The sequence below is a fragment of the Salmo trutta genome, chromosome 4 (assembly GCF_901001165.1).
Source record: "Salmo trutta chromosome 4, fSalTru1.1, whole genome shotgun sequence".
Lineage (NCBI taxonomy): Eukaryota > Metazoa > Chordata > Actinopteri > Salmoniformes > Salmonidae > Salmo > Salmo trutta.
In genome coordinates, this window is record NC_042960.1 from 12,024,725 (window position 1) to 12,045,501 (window position 20,777).

General features: G+C 41.7%; 2 protein-coding genes across 5 annotated transcripts in view; both read right to left on the bottom strand.

Annotated features, from left to right (window-relative positions):
* Positions 1 to 20,777, bottom strand: part of LOC115190948 (neurotrophin receptor-interacting factor homolog) — a 204,524-nt gene that overhangs the window by 73,617 nt on the left and 110,130 nt on the right. The gene's annotated exons all lie outside the window — the stretch shown is intronic.
* Positions 120 to 12,097, bottom strand: LOC115191307 (zinc finger protein 852). 2 transcript variants are annotated; one of them, XM_029749178.1, is made up of 4 exons: positions 11,521 to 12,097; positions 11,024 to 11,148; positions 2,123 to 2,290; positions 120 to 1,312 (listed from the first exon to the last, which is right to left on the bottom strand). In XM_029749178.1, exons 1-4 carry the CDS (start codon positions 11,801 to 11,803, stop codon positions 1,097 to 1,099), a joined length of 792 nt encoding a protein of 263 aa, XP_029605038.1. In that variant the 5' UTR covers positions 11,804 to 12,097; the 3' UTR covers positions 120 to 1,096. The 2 variants fall into 2 exon arrangements, with proteins under 2 accessions (XP_029605038.1, XP_029605037.1); XM_029749177.1 differs by having other exon boundaries at positions 120 to 2,290.

Genomic DNA, 20,777 nt, shown 5'->3' on the forward strand with positions numbered 1-20,777 from the left:
GAATTTTGATCACAAACACATTGCTACATTTACAGAATAACTTTTTGATATCTACTGGTCAGATGTTGTAAATGAAACTGCTGCTCAAAACCCCAATAACATTTTCCATGGCATTTTCATTCAATGATTAGTATCTCAAAACTTTATTTGTAATTAAATGTTGACAACTGGTTTAAATCAAATAAGTTGTCCCTAAAAAAATGTAAAGCTATCACATGCATTTTATTGGCAAAATTAAATTAAATAATTTCCTTTACTACCCCGTGTTAAAACTACCAAATTCCTAGGTGTTCTCATTGACAAAAAAAATTAACTGGGCAAATCCCATTTAATTTGTCTAGAATAAAATTAAGAAGTATTGGTGTCATCAGACGAATTCAACATCTCATCCCAAGTAAAATAATATTAAATCTGTAATACACATAAATGCATCCTTATGTTATAGTCTAGGCCCCTCAATATAGTCTGGCCCCTCAAACTCAACTCTGGAACTCGAAGCCAGTTCTGGTGCATTTTTTTCTCCATTGTTCCCCTCTACTCATGGAGTGATTTAGACCTGGGACAACAAGTGGGTGCAATTAATTATCAGTTAGAACAGAAAACCAGCAGGTTCTGGACCTCGTCGGGTAAGAGTTGAATAGCCCTGGTCTAGGCCAATACTTACAAAAGTAACCATAACATATTCATTCTCCAAAAATGTTTTGTGATGCTGGCAACTCATTCAGACAGTCGTGCCAGTTCCTCTCCACTTTTCCATCGCTTTTATGACATCAACCAACTTAGAATCTGTTTGCATTTCAATTCAAAACATATGTACTCCCTGTTTTTCAATTTCTCATCTCCTACAGAGGTACATTTTTAAAACAGTCTTCCAGAACACCTCAAGCACTTATTTTACATTTTTAGGCTTATATATCACACAATATCTGGATGCAATATTCTACCCACAAATATTCAACATTGAAATCTGTTACTCTCGTTATTCTAAATGCATCTGTGGATCTTTTCTGCTGATAACACTGAAAATTAATCTGTCTTTAATGCTGGGTTTGATCGAAACGTCAGACGCTATAGAGTGGAATGGGTACTTCCTATGTTACATAGTGGAATGGTTTTTCTGCTGGTGTATCCTGAGGTTGCTCCTCTCTGAGAACCTCTTCCTGCAGTGCGTACATGCAAATGGCCTCTCTCCCGTGTGGACCTTCAGGTGCATCTTCAGCTGGTCCTGGCGGGAGAACCTCTTCTCACAATGGGGGCAGCTGTAGGGTTTCTCCCCTGTGTGGACCCTCTGGTGCCTCTTTAGGTGACAAGCCTGGGAAAAGCACATATGACACTGGGTACAGCTGTAGGGTTTCTCCCCTGTGTGGACCCTCTGGTGGATCTCCACTTTCTGGGGGCAGCTGAAGCCTTTGTTACAGAACATGCAGAGGAACCGTTTCTCTTTACTATTGCCGGATGTGGCTCCCTCTCCCTGAGCCTGGGCTCTAGCCCTGTCGTTTGAATTCAACACTTGATCGAAAACGACACAGCCGTGTGAATCGGAAGGTGCCATCGACGTGGACACTGGGACACGATCCCTGAATGCGTGTAAAGGGGAGTGGGTGACAACATTTATATTTGTGTCCAAGCTTTCTCGGTAATCTAAAAAATCTCTACCCTGTGAGTGTCCATCTCCTAGGTGACTATCTGCATTCCATGTGGGAGGAGCTTCGCCCTCCACTTTCACCTCGTCTACCACTATAACCTCCCGTTTCTTATCTAGGCATTCTTCAGAGTATACACTACTGCTGTACTGGTTCCAGTCCTCTCTAAACAGATGAGTCTGTGTCTCTAAACCCAAGGATATGTTGCCAGTGTCCATCTCTGTAGCGTAAGAACAAGGCAGGTCATCAACACCAGTGTCTAACGCGTCACCATCTCCACAGGAATGAACCGTCCTCTGGCTCTGGTGAAATACCGGTAAGTACTCTGAGCTGGAAGCAGGAGGACAGCCCAGTGGCCCCAGCTCCAGTCTCTCTGAGTCTGATCTGTGGTCAGATCCTGTGGGTAAGAGCCTGTGTGTTACAGTTAAAGTCTCGGTGTCTGTCTCTGACTTGAGGACGGTGTTCGGCGTTCCACTGACCTCCGTGATGCTGTGTTGGGTCCTGGGCTTAGGCAAGGCGGTGGGGTCCTCCCTGGATACAGGGGGCGCTCCAGTCAATCCAGTCTGGATGTCTCTGCTGTGTCTTGTGTCCTCTCCTTCAGTTCTCTCCTGCTTGACCCCAGGACCTGCAACCCCTGTATCTGTAGACTGACAGAAGAAGAGAGGAGGTTATTACTGGTACATGAGTGGAATTGGATAACAATGTCGTAGAGAAGTCTGACAAGCTCCCCTATGGCAGAGAAATAAGGATGTACAGTACCAGTCAAAAGTTTGGACACCTACTCAGGTTTTTCTTTATTTTGACTATTTTCTACATTAATAGTGAAGACATCAAAACTTTGAAATAACACATATGGAATCATGTAGTGACCAAAAAAGTGTTAAACAAATCAAAATATATGTCAATATTGAGATTCTTCAATAAAAATCCTCAGCAATCTACACACAATACCCCATAATGACAAAGTGAAAACAGTTATTTACACATTTTTGCAAATGTATTAAATATTAAAAACAGATACCTTATTTACATACAGTACCAGTCAAAAGTTTGGACACACCTACTCATTCCAGGGTTTCTTTATTTTTACTATTTTCTACATTGTAGAATAAAAGTTAAGACATCAAAACTATGAAATAACACATATGGAATCATGTAGTAACCCAAAAAAAGTTAAATAAATCAAAATATATTTTATATTTGAGTCTTCAATGTAGCCACCCTTTGCCTTGATGACAGCTTTGCACACTATTGGCATTCTCTCAACCAGCTTCATGAGGTACCTGGAATGCATTTCAATTAACAGGTGTGCCTTGTAAAAGTTCATTTGTGGAATTTCTTTCCTTCTTAATGTGTTTGAGCCAATCAGTTGTGTTTTGGTAAGGTAGGGGTAGTATACAGAAGATAGACCTTTTTGGTAAATGACCAAGTACATATTATGGCAAGAACAGCTCAACTAAGCAAAGAGAAACGACAGTCCATCATTACTTTAACTTCTTGCGGATTAGTGGGACGCTACCATCCCATTTCAACAATTTCCGGTAAAATTGCAGAGTGCCAAATTCAAATTAAATTACTATAAATATTAAACTTTAATGAAATCACAAGTGCAATACATCAAAATAAAGCTTAACTTGTTGTTAATCCAGCCGCCGTCAGATTTCAAAAAGGCTTTATGGCGAAAGCAAACAATACGATTATCTGAGGACAGAGCCCAGCACACAAATGCATAACAAATCATTTTCAACCAGGGAGTTGCAACACGAAAGTCAGAAATAGCGATATAATATATGCCTTTGAAGATCTTATTCTGTTGGCACTCCAAAAGGTCCCAGTTACATTACAAATGGTCCTTTTGTTCGATAATGTCCTTCTTTATATCCATAAAAACTCAGTTTAGCTGGCGCGCTTTAGTCAATAATCCACTCGGGTTTTCCCTCCTTCAAAATGAATCCCAAACATTACCAATAAACTTATCCAAACAATAGGTACCCTAATACGCAAACAAACAATCAAATTTAAGACGGAGAATCGTTATTGTCTTTACCGGAGAAAAATACCAAAGAACGCGCTCTCATTCACGCGCTTGGAAACACTACAGCCAAAATGGGAGCCACCAAGAAAAACTACAATTTATGGCTCATTTTTCCAAAAACCAGCCTGAAACGCTTTCTAAAGATTGTTGACATCTAGTGGAAGCCCTAGGAACTGCAATCGGGCACGATTTCGCCCTATTATAAAAGTGCCAGCCATTTTTTACATTTTTTTATTTTTATTTCACCTTTATTTAACCAGGTAGGCTAGTTGAGAACAAGTTCTCATTTGCAACTGCGACCTGGCCAAGATAAAGCATAGCAATTCGACACATACAACAACACAGAGTTACACATGGAATAAACAAAACATACAGTCAATAATACAGTAGAACAAACAACAAAAAGTCTATATACAGTGAGTGCAAATGAGGTAAGTTAAGGGCCTTCCCTGTAGCTCAGTTGGTAGAGCATGGTGTTTGCAACGCATGGTGTTTGCAATGCCAGGGTTGTGGGTTCGATTCCCAGGGAGATATGAGTCTCCAGCTTCAGAGATTTTTGCAATTCGTTCCAGTCATTGGCAGCAGAGAACTGGAAGGAAAGACGACCAAAGGAGGAATTGGCTTTGGGGGTGACCAGAGAGATATACCTGCTGGAGCGCGTGCTACGAGTGAGTGCTGCTATGGTGACCAGTGAGCTGAGATAAGGCGGGGCTTTACCTAGCAGAGACTTGTAGATAACCTGTAGCCAGTGGGTTTGGCGACGAGTATGAAGCGAGGGCCAACCAACGAGAGCGTACAGGTCGCAATGGTGGGTAGTGTATGGAGCTTTGGTGACAAAACGGATGGCACTGTGATAGACTGCATCCAGTTTGTTGAGTAGAGTGTTGGAGGCTATTTTGTAAATGACATCGCCGAAGTCGAGGATCGGTAGGATGGTCAGTTTTACGAGGGTATGTTTGGCAACATCAGTGAAGGATGCTTTGTTGCGATATAGGAAGCCGATTCTAGATTTAATTTTGGATTGGAGATGCTTAATGTGAGTCTGGAAGGAGAGTTTACAGTCTAACCAGACACCCAGGTATTTGTAGTTGTCCACGTATTCTAAGTCAGAGCCGTCCAGAGTAGAGGTCGACCGATTATGATTTTTTTCACCGCCGATACCGATTATTGGAGGACCAAAAAAGCCGATACCGATTAATCAGCCAATTTCTTTAACATTTATTTGTAATAATTACAATTACAACAATACTGAATGAACACTTATTTTAACTTAATATAATACATAAATACTATCAATTTAGCCTCAAATAAATAATGAAACATGGTCAATTTGGTTTAAATAATGCAAAAACAAAGTGTTGGAGAAGAAAGTAAAAGTGCAATATGTGCCATGTAAAAAAGCTAACGTTTAAGTTCCTTGCTCAGAACATGAGAACATATGAAAGCTGGTGGTTCCTTTTAACATGAGTCTTCAATATTCCCAGGTAAGAAGTTTTAGGTTGTAGTTATTATAGGAATTATAGGACTATTTCTCTCTATACGATTTGTATTTAATATAAATTTGACTATTGGATGTTCTTATAGGCACTTTAGTATTACCAGTGTAACAGTATAGCTTCCGTCCCTCTCCTCGCTCCTACCTGGGCTCGAACTAGGAACACATCGACAACAGCCACCCTCGAAGCAGCGTTACCCAACCAGAGCAAGGGGAACAACTACTTCAAGTCTCAGAGCGAGTGACGTTTGAAACGCTATTAGCGCGCACCCGGCTAACTAGCTAGCCATTTCACATCGGTTACACCAGCCTAATCTTGGGAGTTGATAGGCTTGAAGTCATAAACAGCGCAATGCTTGAAGAATTGCGAAGGGCTGCTGGCAAAACGCACAAAAGTGCTGTTTGAATGAATGCTTACGAGCCTGCTGGTGCCTACCACCGCTCAGTCAGATTGCTCTATCAAATCATAGACTTAATTATAATATAATAAACACAGAAATACGAGCCTTAGGTCATTAATATGGTCGAATCCGGAAACTATCATCTCAAAAACAAAACGTTTATTTTTTCTGTGAAATACGGAACCGCTCCATATTTTATCTAACGGGTGGCATCCCTAAGTCTAAAAATTCCTGTTACATTGCACAACCTTCAATGTTATGTCATAATTACGTAAAATTCAGGCAAATTAGTTCGCAACGAGCCAGGCGGCCCAAACTGTTGCATATACCCTGACTCTGCGTGCAATGAACGCAAGAGAACTGACACAATTTCACCTGGTTAATATTGCCTGCTAACCTGGATTTCTTTTAGCTAAATATGCAGGTTTAAAAATATATACTTCTGTGTATTGATTTTAAGAAAGGCATTGATGTTCTTTGTTAGGTACAGTCGTGCAACGATTGTGCTTTTTTAGCAAATGCGCTTTTGTTAAATCATCCCCCGTTTGGCGAAGTTGGCTGTCTTTGTTAGGAAGAAATAGTATTCACACAGTTCGCAACGAGCCAGGCGGCCCAAACTGCTGCATATACCCTGACTCTGTTGCAGAGGTGACACATTTTCCCTAGTTAAAAGAAATCCATGTTAGCAGGCAATATTAACTAAATATGCAGGTTTAAAAATATATACATTTACATTACATTACATTTAAGTCATTTAGCAGACGCTCTTATCCAGAGCGACTTACAAATTGGTGCATTCACCTTATGATATCCAGTGGAACAACCACTTTACAATAGTGCATCTAAATCTTTTAAGGGGGGGGGTTAGAAGGATTACTTTATCCTATCCCAGGTATTCCTTAAAGAGGTGGGGTTTCAGGTGTCTCCGGAAGGTGGTGATTGACTCCGCTGTCCTGGCGTCGTGAGGGAGCTTGTTCCACCATTGGGGTGCCAGAGCAGCGAACAGTTTGGACTGGGCTGAGCGGGAACCGTGCTTCCTCAGAGGTAGGGGGGCCAGCAGGCCAGAGGTGGATGAACGCAGTGCCCTTGTTTGGGTGTAGGGCCTGATCAGAGTCTGAAGGTATGGAGGTGCCGTTCCCCTCACAGCTCCATAGGCAAGCACCATGGTCTTGTAGCGGATGCGAGCTTCAACTGGAAGCCAGTGGATAGAGCGGAGGAGCGGGGTGACGTGAGAGAACTTGGGAAGGTTGAACACCAGACGGGCTGCGGCGTTCTGGATGAGTTGTAGGGGTTTAATGGCACAGGCAGGGAGCCCAGCCAACAGTGAGTTGCAGTAATCCAGACGGGAGATGACAAGTGCCTGGATTAGGACCTGCGTCGCTTCCTGTGTGAGGCAGGGTCGTACTCTGCGAATGTTGTAGAGCATGAACCTACAGGATCGGGTCACCGCCTTGATGTTAGTGGAGAACGACAGGGTGTTGTCCAGGATCACGCCAAGGTTCTTAGCACTCTGGGAGGAGGACACAAGGGAGTTGTCAACCGTGATGGCGAGATCATGGAACGGGCAGTCCTTCCCCGGGAGGAAGAGCAGCTCCGTCTTATACTTGTGTATTGATTTTAAGAAAGACATTGATGTTTATGGTTAGGTACACGTTGGAGCAACGAGTCCTTTTTCACGAATGCACACCGCATCGATTATATGCAACACAGGACAGGCTAGATAAACTAGTAATATCATCAACCATGTGTAGTTAACTAGTGATTATGATTGATTGTTTTTTTATAAGATAAGTTTCATGCTAGCTAGCAACTTACCTTGGCTTCTTACTGCATTCGCGTAACAGGCAGGCTCCTCGTGGAGTGCAATGTAAAGCAGGTGGTTAGAGCGTTGGACTAGTTAACCGTAAGGTTGCAAGATTGAATCCCCAAGCTGACAAGGTAAAAATCTGTCGTTCTGCCCCTGAACAAGTCAGTTAACCCACCGTTCCTAGGCCGTCATTGAAAATAAGAATGTGTTCTTAAACCTCTTACATCTAGATGTTCCGCTAGCGGAACACCTGCTCCAATATCCAATGATGGGCATGGCGCGAAATACAAATTCCTCTAAAATCCGAAAACTTCAATTTTTCAAACATATGACTATTTTACAGCATTTTAAAGACAAGACTCTCGTTAATCTAACCACACTGTCCGATTTCAAAAAGGCTTTACAGCGAAAGCAAAACATTAGATTATGTCAGCAGAGTACCCAGCCAGAAATAATCAGACACCCATTTTTCAAGCTAGCATATAATGTCACAAAAACCCAGAAGACAGCTAAATGCAGCACTAACCTTTGATGATCTTCATCAGATGACAACCCTAAGACATTATGTTATACAATGCATGCATGTTTTGTTCAATCAAGTTCATATTTATATCAAAAAACAGCTTTTTTACATTAGCATGTGACGTTCAGAACTAGCATACCCCCCGCAAACCTCCGGTGAATTTACTAAATTACTCACGGTAAACGTTCACAAAAAACATAACAATTATTTTAAGAATTATAGATACAGAACTCCTCTATGCACTCGATATGTCCGATTTTAAAATAGCTTTTCGGTGAAAGCACATTTTACAATATTCTCAGTAGATAGCCCGGCATCACAGGGCTAGCTATTTAGACACCCAGCAAGTTTAGCACTCACCAAAATCAGATATTCTATTAGAAAAGTTTGATTACCTTTGATGTTCTTCGTCAGAATGCACTCCCAGGACTTCTACTTCAATAACAAATGTAGGTTTGGTCCAAAATAATCCATAGTTATGTTCCATCAGCGACGTTTTGTTCGTGCGTTCTAGACACTATCCCAATGGTAAATAAGGGTCGCACGCATGGCGCATTTCGTGACGACATATTTCTAAATATTTCATTACCGTACTTCAAAGCATGTCAACCGCTGTTTAAAATCAATTTTTATGCCATTTTTCTCGTAAAAAAGCGATAATATTCCGACCGGGAATCTGCAATTAGGTAAACAGCCGAAAGAAAATACATCACGGGGTCGACTCGGGCACGCGCCTAAGCCTTTTGTCTGCTGATAGACCACTTAGCAAAAGCGCTCGTGTGTTTCAGCCAGGGCTTTGAATTACGTCATTCAGCATTTTCCCGGGCTCTGAGGGCCCATGGAAGCCGTAGGAAGTGTCACGTAAGAGCAGAGATCCTTTGTAATGGATAGAGAGAATCAACAAGGGGAAGAAATGGTCAGACAGGGTACTTCCTGAACAGAATCTTCTCATGTTTTGGCCTGCCAAATGAGTTCTGTTATACTCACAGACACCATTCAAACAGTTTTAGAAACTTTGGAGTGTTTTCTATCCAAAGCTAATAATTATATGCATATTCTAGTTTCTGGGCAGGGGTAATAATCAGATTAAATCGGGTACGTTTTTTATCCAGCCGTGAAAATACTGCCCCCTATCCATAACAGGTTAACTGACTTGCCTAGTTAAAAAATATTATAATAAAAAAATGTAAAAACATATTTTTTATTTTATTTTTAAATCGTCAAATCGGTGGCCAAAAATACCGATTACCGATTGTTATGAAAACTTGAAATTGGCCCTAATTAATCGGGCATTCCGATTAATCGGTCGACCTCTAGTCCAGAGTAGTGATGCTGGACGGGCGAGCAGGTGCGGGCAGTGATCGATTGAATAGCATGCATTTAGTTTTACTTGCGTTTAAGAGCAGCTGGAGGCCACGGAAGGAGAGTTGTATGGCATTGAAGCTCGTTTGGAGGTTAGTTAACACAGTGTCCAAAGAGGGGCCAGAATTATACAGAATGGTGTCGTCTGCGTAGAGGTGGATCAGAGAATCACCAGCAGCAAGAGCAACATCATTGATGTATACAGAGAAGAGAGTCGGCCCGAGAATTGAACCCTGTGGCATACCCATAGAGACTGCCAGAGGTCCGGACAACAGGCCCTCCGATTTGACACACTGAACTATATCAGAGAAGTAGTTGGTAAACCAGGTGAGGCAATCATTTGAGAAACCAAGGCTGTCGAGTCTGCATTGAAATCAGTGGTAGGATGAATTATTTCGGGGGGGATGGTTTGTCCTCGGGGTTTCGCCTGCCATTTCAGTTCTGTTATACTCACAGACATTATTTTAACAGTTTTAGAAACTTTAGAGTGTTTTCTATCCAAATCCAATTATATGCATATCCTAGCTTCTGGGCCTGAGGAGCAGGCAGTTTACTTTGGGCACGCTTTTCATCTGGACGTCAAAATACCGCCCCCTATCCCAAAGAAGTTAAGACATGAAGGTCAGTCAATACGGAACATTTCAATAACAACATTTCTTCAAGTGCAGTCGCAAAAACCATCAAGTGCTATGATGAAACTGGCTCTCATGAGGACCGCCACAGGATAGGAAGACCGCGTATTTCTGCTGCAGAGGATAAGTTCATTAGAGTTACCAGCCTCAGAAATTGCAGCCCAAATAAATGCTTCACAGAGTTCAAGTAACAGACACATCTCAACATCAACTGTTCAGAGGAGACTGTGTGAATCAGGCCTTCATGGTTGAATTGCTGCAAAGAAACCACTACTAAAGGACACCAATAAGAAGAAGAGACTTGCTTGGGCCAAGAAACATGAGCAATGGACATTAGACTGGTGGAAATCTGTCCTTTGGTCTGATGAGTTCAAATGTGAGATTTTTGGTTCCAACCGCCGTATCTTTGTGAGACGCAGAGTAGGTGAACGGATGATCTCCGCATGTGTGGTTCCGGTGAAACATGGAGGAGGTGTGATGGTTTGGGGGTACTTTGCAGGTGTGCCTTGAATTTATTTAGAATTCAAGGCACACTTAACAAGCATGGCTACCACAGCATTCTGCAGCGATACGCCATCCCATCTGGTTTTCGCTTAGTGGGACTATCATTTGTTTTTCACCAGGACAATGACCCAACACACCTCCAGGCTGTTGAATGGCTATTTGAACAAGGAGAGTGATAGAGTGGTGCATCAGATGACATGGCCTACACAATCACACACCCTCAACCCAATTGAGATGGTATGGGATGAGTTGGACCGCAGAGTGAAGGAAAAGCATCCAACAAGTGCTCAGCATACGTGGGAACTCCTTGCCAAGCGTGTGCAAAGCTGTCATCAAGGCAAAGGGTGGCTACTTTGAAGAATGTCAAATAAAATATATTTTGATTTGTTTAACACTTTTTTGGTTACTACATGATTACATATGTGTTATTTCATAGATTGATGTGTTCACTATTATTCTACAATGTATAAAATAGTAAATATAAAGAAAAACCCTTGAATGAGTAGGTGTGTCCAAACTGTTGACTGGTACTGTACATGTAAATAGCTGAGGGGAGCCTTTCTGAAATAAATTGGCCACATTTGATGTACTGTAATTTTGATGTAAAACTATTACACTAACCTCTATCATGATAACATGCTGGGTTGAGGTTCCACTCTCCTCATCAACAGTGATTGGTTGGTCATCTCTCCATGTATTGTGTCCCCCTGGCTTCACAAAGCTCCTGTAGCCGCCAGTGAGATTTCCTTCACCGGAGATTTAATTGGGCGGAAAAAAGGTGGTTAGATTAGCTACTGTCAATGCTCAATTGTATATTGTACCCAATTGACAATGTCTAGAATTGGCAAGGATGTAAGGCAACACCGTATAACTTATTCATATACAATTTATAGATATGATGCATGAAACAATCAATTTATTGTTTTCATTGAGTAAATAATAGGAAATGCAGTAAATCAAGAATCTGGTTTGAATATGATGTCTGCACAAGATAAGTAATCAGAGGAATCATTGCATACTATCCAAAAACTGACCAAGACACAATTCTGGGTAATATACATCTGAACACATGCGCAGACGGGAACAGGGCGACAGCCCCAGCCTTGTGCAAAATGTACCTCTTGCCATTCCTCTGTATCGGTCGAGGATCTTGACACTACTGGGGCGACTGCCGAGGACGCGCTCTCGCATTGTCCTCTCTGCGCGCTCCCGTGTCACCTTCTGTTCCAATAGCTGTAGTTTCCTCCGTAATGTCCTGTTTTCTTTCTGGCTTTGAGTTATTTCCAAACGAAACACTGCATAGTCGTCGTCTACGAGTTTACAGATGTCTGCCACGGCTGTATTCGCTAGCACCTCCATAATGGAGGCTATTTGAGAGTGAAAAACCATACAGTTAGCCATTGTTAGCAGCTAGTTAGCGTTACCTAGATACATCTATCAACCAAATCCTGTCTGCGATGCGAATTAAACACTACATTGGGTAAGTATGTGATGCTGGGTAGTTAAATGAGTCATATTTTGAGTACCAAGGTGTTCATAAACGTCTACATAACAACAATAAAAACGCTAATGTGGAAATTGTTCTTGGTCACTGTTCACTTCCGTTTTCTTCTTCGTGTGATTTTCCGTCAGACTAACCGCTTTCGTCACAGTTTCTAATACCAGAGAGGAAGAGACATGCCCAACTCGACAGAAAATCTGTCTCCTCCCAGCAGGTGGCGTTTTTTTCGTCGTTTCGCCAACCAAGCAAGGAGTTTTTGTTCGGTCAATGAGAGTGTCGAATTTGGTCAACAAATTGTTTTATGGCTATGTGGGTTTATTTGATCGAATAATAGTTTCGTAATGCTTAAGTTGTTACGAGTGTACGGATATAAGATGTCCCGGCAACTCTGAGGAAAAACCACTTTATATCAAATCAAATTTTATTGGTCACATGCACATAGTTAGCAGATGTTATTGCGGGAGTCGCGAAATGCTTGTGCTTCTTGTTCCGACAGTGCAGCAATATCTAACAGTTCCACAACAAATACCTAATATACACAAATCTAAGTAAAGGAAATGTATTTTTTATTTATTGTATTTTACCTTTTAACTAGGCAAGTCAGTTAGGAACAAATTCTTATTTTCAATGATGGCCTAGGAACAGTGGGTTAACTGCCTTGTTCAGGGGCAGAACGACAGATTTTTACCTTGTCAGCTCGGGGATTCGATCTTGCAACCTTTCGGTTACTAGTCCAACGCTCTAACCATTGGAATAAGAATATATAATAGATGAGCAATGTCAGAGCGGCGAAGGCTAGGATGCAATAGATAGTATAGAATACAGTATATACACATGAGATGAGTAATGCAAGATATGTAAACATTATTAAAGTGGCCAGTGATTTAAAGTCTGTATGTAGGCAGCAGCGCCTCTGTGCGAGTGATGGCTGTTTTCAGTCTCGGTCCCAGCTTTGATGCACCTGTACTGACCTCGCCTTCTGGATGGTAGTGGGGTGAATAGGCAGTGGCTCAGGTGGTTGTTGTCCTTGATTATCTTTTTGGCCTTCCTGTGACATCGGGTACTGTTGGTGTCCTGGAGGGCAAGTAGTTTGCCCCTGGTGATGCGTTTTGCAGACTGCACCACCCTCTGGAGAACCCTGCGGTTGTGGGCGGTGCAGTTGCCGTATCAGGCGGTGATATAGCCCGACAGGATGCTCTCAATTGTGCATCTGTAAAAATTAGAGGGTTTTAGGTGACAAGCCACATTTCTTCAGCCTCCTGAGGTTGAAGAGGCGCTGTTGCACCTCCTTCACCACACTGTATGTGTGGGTGGACCCTTTCAGTTTGTCTGTGATGTGTACGTCGAGGAACTTTCCACCTTCTCCACTGCTGACCCGTCGATGTGGATAGGGTGGTGCTCCCTCTACTGTTTCCTGAAGTCCATGATCATCTCCTTTGTTTTGTTGACGTTGAGTGAGAGGTTATTTTCCTGACACCACATGCCGAGAGCCTTCACCTCCTCCCTGTAGGCTGTCTCGTCGTTGTCGGTAATCAAGCCTACTACTGTTGTGTTGTCATCAAACTTGATGATTGAGTTGGAGGTGTGCATGGCCACGCAGTCATGGGTGAACAGGGAGTACAGGAGGGGGCTGAGCATGCACCCTTGTGGGGCCCCAGTGTTGAGGATAAGCGAAGTGGAGATGTTGTTTCCTACCTTCACCACCTGGAGGCGGCCTGTCAGGAAGTCCAGGACCCAATTGCACAGGGCGGGGTTGAGACTAGAGGTCGACCGATTATGATTTTTCAACGCCGATACCGATTATTGGAGGACCAAAAAAGCTGCTACCGATTAATCGGACAATTTTTTATATATATATATATTTGTAATAATGACAATTACAAACAACAATACTGAATGAACACTTTTATTTAACTTAATATAATACATCAATAAAATCTATTTAGTCTCAAATAAATAATGAAACATGTTCAATTTGGTTTAAATAATGCAAAAACAAAGTGTTGGAGAAGAAAGTAAAAGTGCAATATGTGCCATGTAAAAAAAAGCTAGCGTTTAAGTTCCTTGCTCAGAACATGAGAACATATGAAAGCTGGTGGTTCCTTTTAACATGAGTCTTCAATATTCCCAGGTAAGAAGTTTTAGGTTGTAGTTATTATAGGACTATTTCTCTCAATACCATTTGTATTTCATTTACCTTTGACTATTGGATGTTCTAATAGGCGCTTTAGTATTGCCAGCTTAATCTCGGGAGTTGATGCTGTTTGAATGAATGCTTACAAGCCTGCTACTGCCTACCACCGCTCAGTCAGACTGCTCTATCAAATCATAGACTTAATTATAATATAATAACACACAGAAATACGAGCCTTAGGTCATTAATATGGTCAAATCCGGAAACTATCATTTCGAAAACAAAACGTTTATTCTTTCAGTGAAATACGGAACCGTTCCGTATTTTATCTAACGGTGGCATCTATAAGTCTAAATATTGCTGTTACATTGCACAACCTTTAATGTTATGTCATAATTACATAAAATTCTGGCAAATTAGTTCGCAACGAGCCAGGTGGCCCAAACTGTTGCATATACCCTGACTCTGCGTGCAATGAACGCAAGAGAAGTGACACAATTTCCATAGTTTAATATTGCCTGCTAACATGAATTTCTTTTAACTAAATATGCAGGTTTAAAAATATATACTTCTGTGTATTGATTTTAAGAAAGCATTAATGTTTATGGTTAGGTACATTCATGCAACGATTGTGCTATTTTTCGCAAATGCGCTTTTGTTAAATCATCCCCCGTTTGGCGAAGTTAGCTGTCTTTGTTAGGAAGAAATGGCTTTCACACAGATCGCAACAAGCCAGGCAGTCCAAACTGCAGCATATACGCAGACTCTGTTGCACAGAACGTAAGAGATGTGACACAATTTCCCTAGTTAAAATAAATTAATGTTAGCAGGCAATATTAACTGAATATGCAGGTTTAAAAATATATACTTGTGTAATTATTTTAAGAAAGGAGTTGATGTTTATGGTTATATACACATTGGTGCAACGACAGTGCTTTTTTGCGAATACGCTTGTTAAATCACCCGTTTGGTGAAGTAGGCTGTGATTCAATGATAAATTAAGGCCCCGCATCGATTATATGCAATGCAGGACAAGCTAGATAAACTAGTAATATCATCAACCATGTGTTGTTAACTAGTGATTATGTTAAGATTGATTGTTTTTTATAAGATACGTTTAATGCCAGCTAGCACCTTACCTTGGCTCCTTGCTGCACTCGCATAACAGGTAGTCAGCCTGCCACGCAGTCTCCTCATGGAGTGCAATGTAATCGGCCATGATTGGTGTCCAAAAATGCCGATTACCGATTGTTATGAAAACTTGAAATCGGCCCTAATTAATCGGCCATTCCGATTAATCGGGCAACCTCTAGTTGAGACCCAGGGCCTCAAGCTTATTGATGAGCTTGGAGGGTACTATGGTGTTGAATGCTGAGCTATAGTCAATGAACAGCATTCTTACATAGGTATTCCTCTTGTCCAGATGGGATAGGGCAGTGTGATGGCGATTGCATTGTCTCTGGACCTATTGGGGCGGTAAGCAAATTGAAGTGGGTCTAGGGTGTCAGGTAAGGTAGAAGTGATATGATCCTTGACTAGTCTCTCAAAGCACTTCATGGTGACAGAAGTGAGTGCTACGGAGCGATAGTCATTTAGTTCAGCTACCTTTGCATTCTTGGGTACAGGAACAATGGTGGCCATCTTGAAGCATGTGGGGACAGCAGACTGGGATAGGGAGAGATTGAATATGTCAGTAAACACATCAGCCAATTGGTCTGCGCATGCTCTGATGACGCAGCTAGGGATGCCATCTGGGCCGGCAGCCTTGCGAGGGTTAACACGTTTAATGTCTTACTCACGTCGGCCACGGAGAAGGAGCGCTCACAGTTCTTGGTAGCGGGCCGCGTCAGTGGCACTGTATTATCCTCAAAGTGGGAAAAGAAGGTGTTTAGTTTGTCTGGAAGCAAGACGTCGGTGTCCGCAACATGGCTGGTTTTCCTTTTGTAGTCCGTGATTGTCTGTAGACCCAGCCACATATGTCTCGTGCCTGAGCCGTTGAATTGCGACTTTACTTTGTCTCTATACTGACATTTTGCTTGTTTGATTGCCTTGCGGAGGGAATGACTACTTTGTTTGTATTCTGCCATATTCCCAGTTGCCTTGCCATGGTTAAATGTGGTGGTACGAGCTTTCAGTTTTACGCGAAAGCTGCCATCTATCCACGGTTTCTGGTTAGGGTAGGTTTTAATAGTCACAGTGGGTACAACATCTCCTATACACTTCCTTATAAACTCACTCACCAAATCAGCATATACGTCAATATTAGAGTTGTCCCGAGATGCATATTAATGGAATGAGGCTGGTAGCATAGCATCTCTCTCCATTGAATACAACCCTCATTTAATATTTTTAAAAGGATTACAATTAGGGATGCACTGATATTACATTTTTGGCCAATACCGATATCCGATATTTTCCTTGCCAAAAAAACGATACCGATAACCGATATTAAACATTTTTGCTGCCTTTTAAGCATTCTAGTATAGTTAAATAGTTGAAACTCTCTCTCACACACACACACTGACCCAAAAGTTATTTTGTTGGAGTTTACGTATGTCCCCATTACCAGTAAAACATAATCAAAACCTATTTCTTTCACTTACTTGCTGTGCTGTTTTGTTGTTCATTTGTTCTGTCTCAACCAGGATTTCATCATACATGTCAAGCTGTTTCAGCTCTGTCTGTCCGTGGCCTCTCTTCCTTGGTGCGCACTGTCACTGTGTCCATTTCCATCTTGTCCAGCTGTTTCTATAACATTTCACGTAAACCCTGTTTCTTGTCTGCATCGAAATAGCGGTCCTTGTAGCTTGCATCGAGCATGGTGGCGACACAGTAGAGGCTCAGAGAAAATGCCAACGAATTGCTTGTTCACAGCCTCTAGTAGAGTACTTCTCCAAGTTAACCCGACGGTCTGTGTTGGCATTTTTGTTGAGCAGGCGTTTCAATGCCATGACAGGGTATCGCGTCTGCTGCAGACGCAGTTGAGCTAATTTCTCGAGTCAGTTGTTCGAATGGAGCTAGGAGTGTTCATGTTTCCAAGTTTCAAATATGTTCTCAAATGCCATTGAAATGGCAACAGCGGTATGAGAACCAGCACATTCTTGAGCATGTAATACGGCTTTCCTCAGTACGAAATCCTCGTCGACCCACTGTGCTGTCAGACTCATAGTGCAGCTGACATCGCTGGTCCAAATGTCAGTTGTAAAGCTAATACAGTGCAAGTAGCTCATGGATGTGAGTTTCAACAATACTGTGTAAGGGCAACATCTGAAAAATAGCGCCTGCTTGGTAGTGTGTCCTGGTGCTCAACCAGTCGGCGAAAACCAACATCATCCATGACAGAGAACGGTTGGTTGTCAAGGGCAATGAATTCCATTATCTTGGCATTAATGGATTTTGTCTTTGAGTTGTCTCGCTGCAATTTTCTTACTCTTTCAAATGACTGCTCGATCCACACAGCAGACATTGTGGGCTAGGTTAGGAATGCTGTGTTGCATGTGTAGCTCTATATTTTTTGTGCGGTCATAACGTAATCTACCTACGTTATATAGGTATGCACGTCAGCTTTGACATCGGTTTTGCACATCGGCGTTAAACTAGACATCGGGCCGATGTTGACATCGGCAAAGGACCTTGTGAAGATGCTGGGGGAAACAGGTATAAAAGTATCTATATCCACAGTAAAACGAGTCCTATATCGACATAACCTGAAAGGCCGCTCAGCAAGGAAGAAGCCACTGCTCCAAAACCACCATAAAAAAAGCCATACTACGGTTTGCAACTGCACATGGGGACAAAGATCAAAGTTTTTGGAGAAATGTCCTCTGGAACTGTTTGGCCATAATGACCATTGTTATGTTTGGAGGAAAAAGGGGGAGGTTTGCAAGCCAAAGAACACCATCCCAACCGTGAAGTACGGGGGTGGCAGCATCATGTTGTGGCGGTGCTTTGCTGCAGGAGGAGCTGGTGCACTTCACAAAATACATGGCATCATGAGGTAGGGAAATGATGTGGATATATTGAAGCAACATCTCAAGACATCAGTCAGGAAGTTAAAGCTTGGTCGCAAATGGGTCTTCCAAATGGACAATGACCCCAAGCATACTTCCAAAGTTGTTTCAAAATGGCTTAAGGACAACAAAGTCAAGGTATTGGAGAGGCCATCACAAAGCCCTGACCTCAATCCTATAGAAAATTTGTGGGCAGAACTGAAAAAGCTTGTGCGAGCAAGGAGGCCTACAAACCTGACGCAGTTACACCAGTTCTGTCAGGAGGAATGGGCCAAAATTCACCCAACTTATTGTGGGAAGCTTGTGGAAGGCTACCCGAAAGGTTTGACCCAAGTTAAACAATTTAAAGGCAACGCTACCAAACACTCAATTAGTATATGTAAACTTCTGACCCACTGGGAATGTGATGAAAGAAATAAAACCTGAAATAAATCATTCTCTCTACTATTATTCTGACATTTCACATTCTTAAAATAAAGTGGTGACCCTAACTGACCTAAGACAGAGAATTGTTACTAGGATTAAAAGTCAGGAATTGTTAAAAACTGAGTTTAAATGTATTTGGCCTAGGTGTATGTAAACTTCTGACTTCAACTGTATAATATATATATATATATATATATATATATATATATATACTACCGTTCAAAAGTTTGGGGTCACTTAGAAATGTCCTTATTTTTGATAGAAAAGCAAATTTTCTGTCAATTAAAATAACATCAAATTGATCATAAATACAGTGTAGACATTGTTAATGTTGTAAATGACTATTGTAGCTGGAAATGGCAGATTTTCTACATAGGCGTGCAGAGGCCCATTATCAGCAACCATCACTCCTGTGTTCCAATGGCACGTTGTGTTAGCTAATCCAAGTCGATCATTTTAAAAGGTTAATTGATCATTAGAAAACCATTTTGCAATTATGTTAGCACAGCTGAAAACTGTTGTTCTGATTAAAGAAGCAATATAACTGGCCTTCTTTAGACTAGTTGAGTATCTGGAGCATCAACATTTGTGGGTTCGATTACAGGCTCCAAATGGCCAGAAACAAATAACTTTCTTCTGAAACTCGTCAATCTATTCTTGTTCTGAGTAATGAAAGCTATTCCATGTATGAAAAAGCCAAGAAACTGACGATCTCGTACAATGCTGTGTACTACTCCCTTCACAGAACAGGGCAAACTGGCTCTAACCAAAATATAAAGAGGAGTGGGAGGCCCTGGTGCACAACTGAGCAAGAGGGCAAGTACATTAGAGTCTAGTTTGACAAACAAACACCTCACAAGTCCTCAACTGGCAGCTTCATTAAATAGTACCTGCAAAACACCAGTCTCAACGTCAACAGTGAAGAGGCGACTCCAGGATGCTGGCCTTCGAGGCAGAGTTCCTCTGTCCAGTGTCTGTGTTCTTTTGCCCATGTTAATCTTTTATTTTTATTGGCCAGTCTGAGATATGGCTTTTTCTTTGCAACTCTGCCTAGAAGGCAGAGGAGATGTGATGGTGTTGGGGTGCTTTGCTGGTGACACTTTCTGTGATTTATTTAGATTTCAATGCACACTTAACCAGCATAGCTACCACAGCATTCTGCAGCGATATGCCATCCCATCTGGTTTGCGCTTAGTGGGATTATCATTTGTTTTTCAACAGGACAATGACCCAACACACCTCCAGGCTGTGTCAGGGCTATTTGACCAAGAAGGAGAGTGATGGAGTGCTGCAGATGACCTGGCTTCCACAATCACCCGACCTCAACCCAATTGAGATGGTTTGGGATGAGTTGGACCACAGAGTGAAGGAAAAACAGCCAACAAGTGCTCAGCATATGTGGGAACTACTTCAAGACTGTTGGAAAAGCATTCCAGGTGAAGCTGGTTGAGAGAATGCCAAGAGTGTGCAAAGAATCTCAAATCTAAAATATATTTTCATTTGTTTAACACTTTTTTGGTTACTACATGATTTCATATGTGTTATTTCATAGTTTTGATGTCTTCACTATTTTTCTACAAGGTAGAAAATAGTACAAATAAATAAAAACCCTTGAATGAGTAGGTGTGTCCAAACTTTTGACTGGTACTGTACATATATATTTTACACATATTGAACCCCATATTTTTGGGGGCACAAAACTACCTCCATACTTCCATTTGTTTGTATGGGTTACCTTCAGACGAGTCCTGGAAAACAACATTGTGTTTGTGAGTCTCCCCTTTCCATAGAGTGGTCATAATATTTTTAGGCCAAACCGTTCAGATGCTACAGACGTTTGTGAGAAGACCGATTTTTGGGATGTCTCATGGTCTAACAAACACCTTTGTAGCTCGGCCACCTTCCACCACAGATATCTCTAACTTAAACTGACGGATTTTGATTTAGATGTTTTTATTATGTTACTTAGATTGACACACGGGTGCGATTTTAACCCCTAACCTTAACCCCTAATCCTAACCCCTAGAGCTAACGTTAGCCACAACAAATTGGAATTCGTAAGATATCATACGTTTTGCAAATTCGTAACATATTGTATAAATTGCAAATCGGAACATATTGTATGAATTGCAATTCATAACATATCATACGAATTGTAATTCATAACATATCATACTAAATGGAGTGTCTCGGATTTACGTACAGAATAATATGAAATGCTCTGAGACCACGTTGCAATCTCAGCTGTTTGTCTTTTCCAGTAATGAAGACATGGCATTATCATGGTATGGTGGGGTATGCAAA

Excerpts from the sequence above, each read along its gene's own strand:
- LOC115191307 (XM_029749177.1), bottom strand. The coding sequence starts at position 11,803 with ATGGCTAACTGTATGGTTTTTCACTCTCAAATAGCCTCCATTATGGAG. Across the intron at positions 11,149-11,520 it reads ATACAGAGGAATGGCAAGAG|GAAATCTCACTGGCGGCTAC; the intron begins GTACATTTTGCA and ends TCTCCGGTGAAG. Across the intron at positions 2,291-11,023 it reads AGCATGTTATCATGATAGAG|TCTACAGATACAGGGGTTGC; the intron begins GTTAGTGTAATA and ends TTCTTCTGTCAG.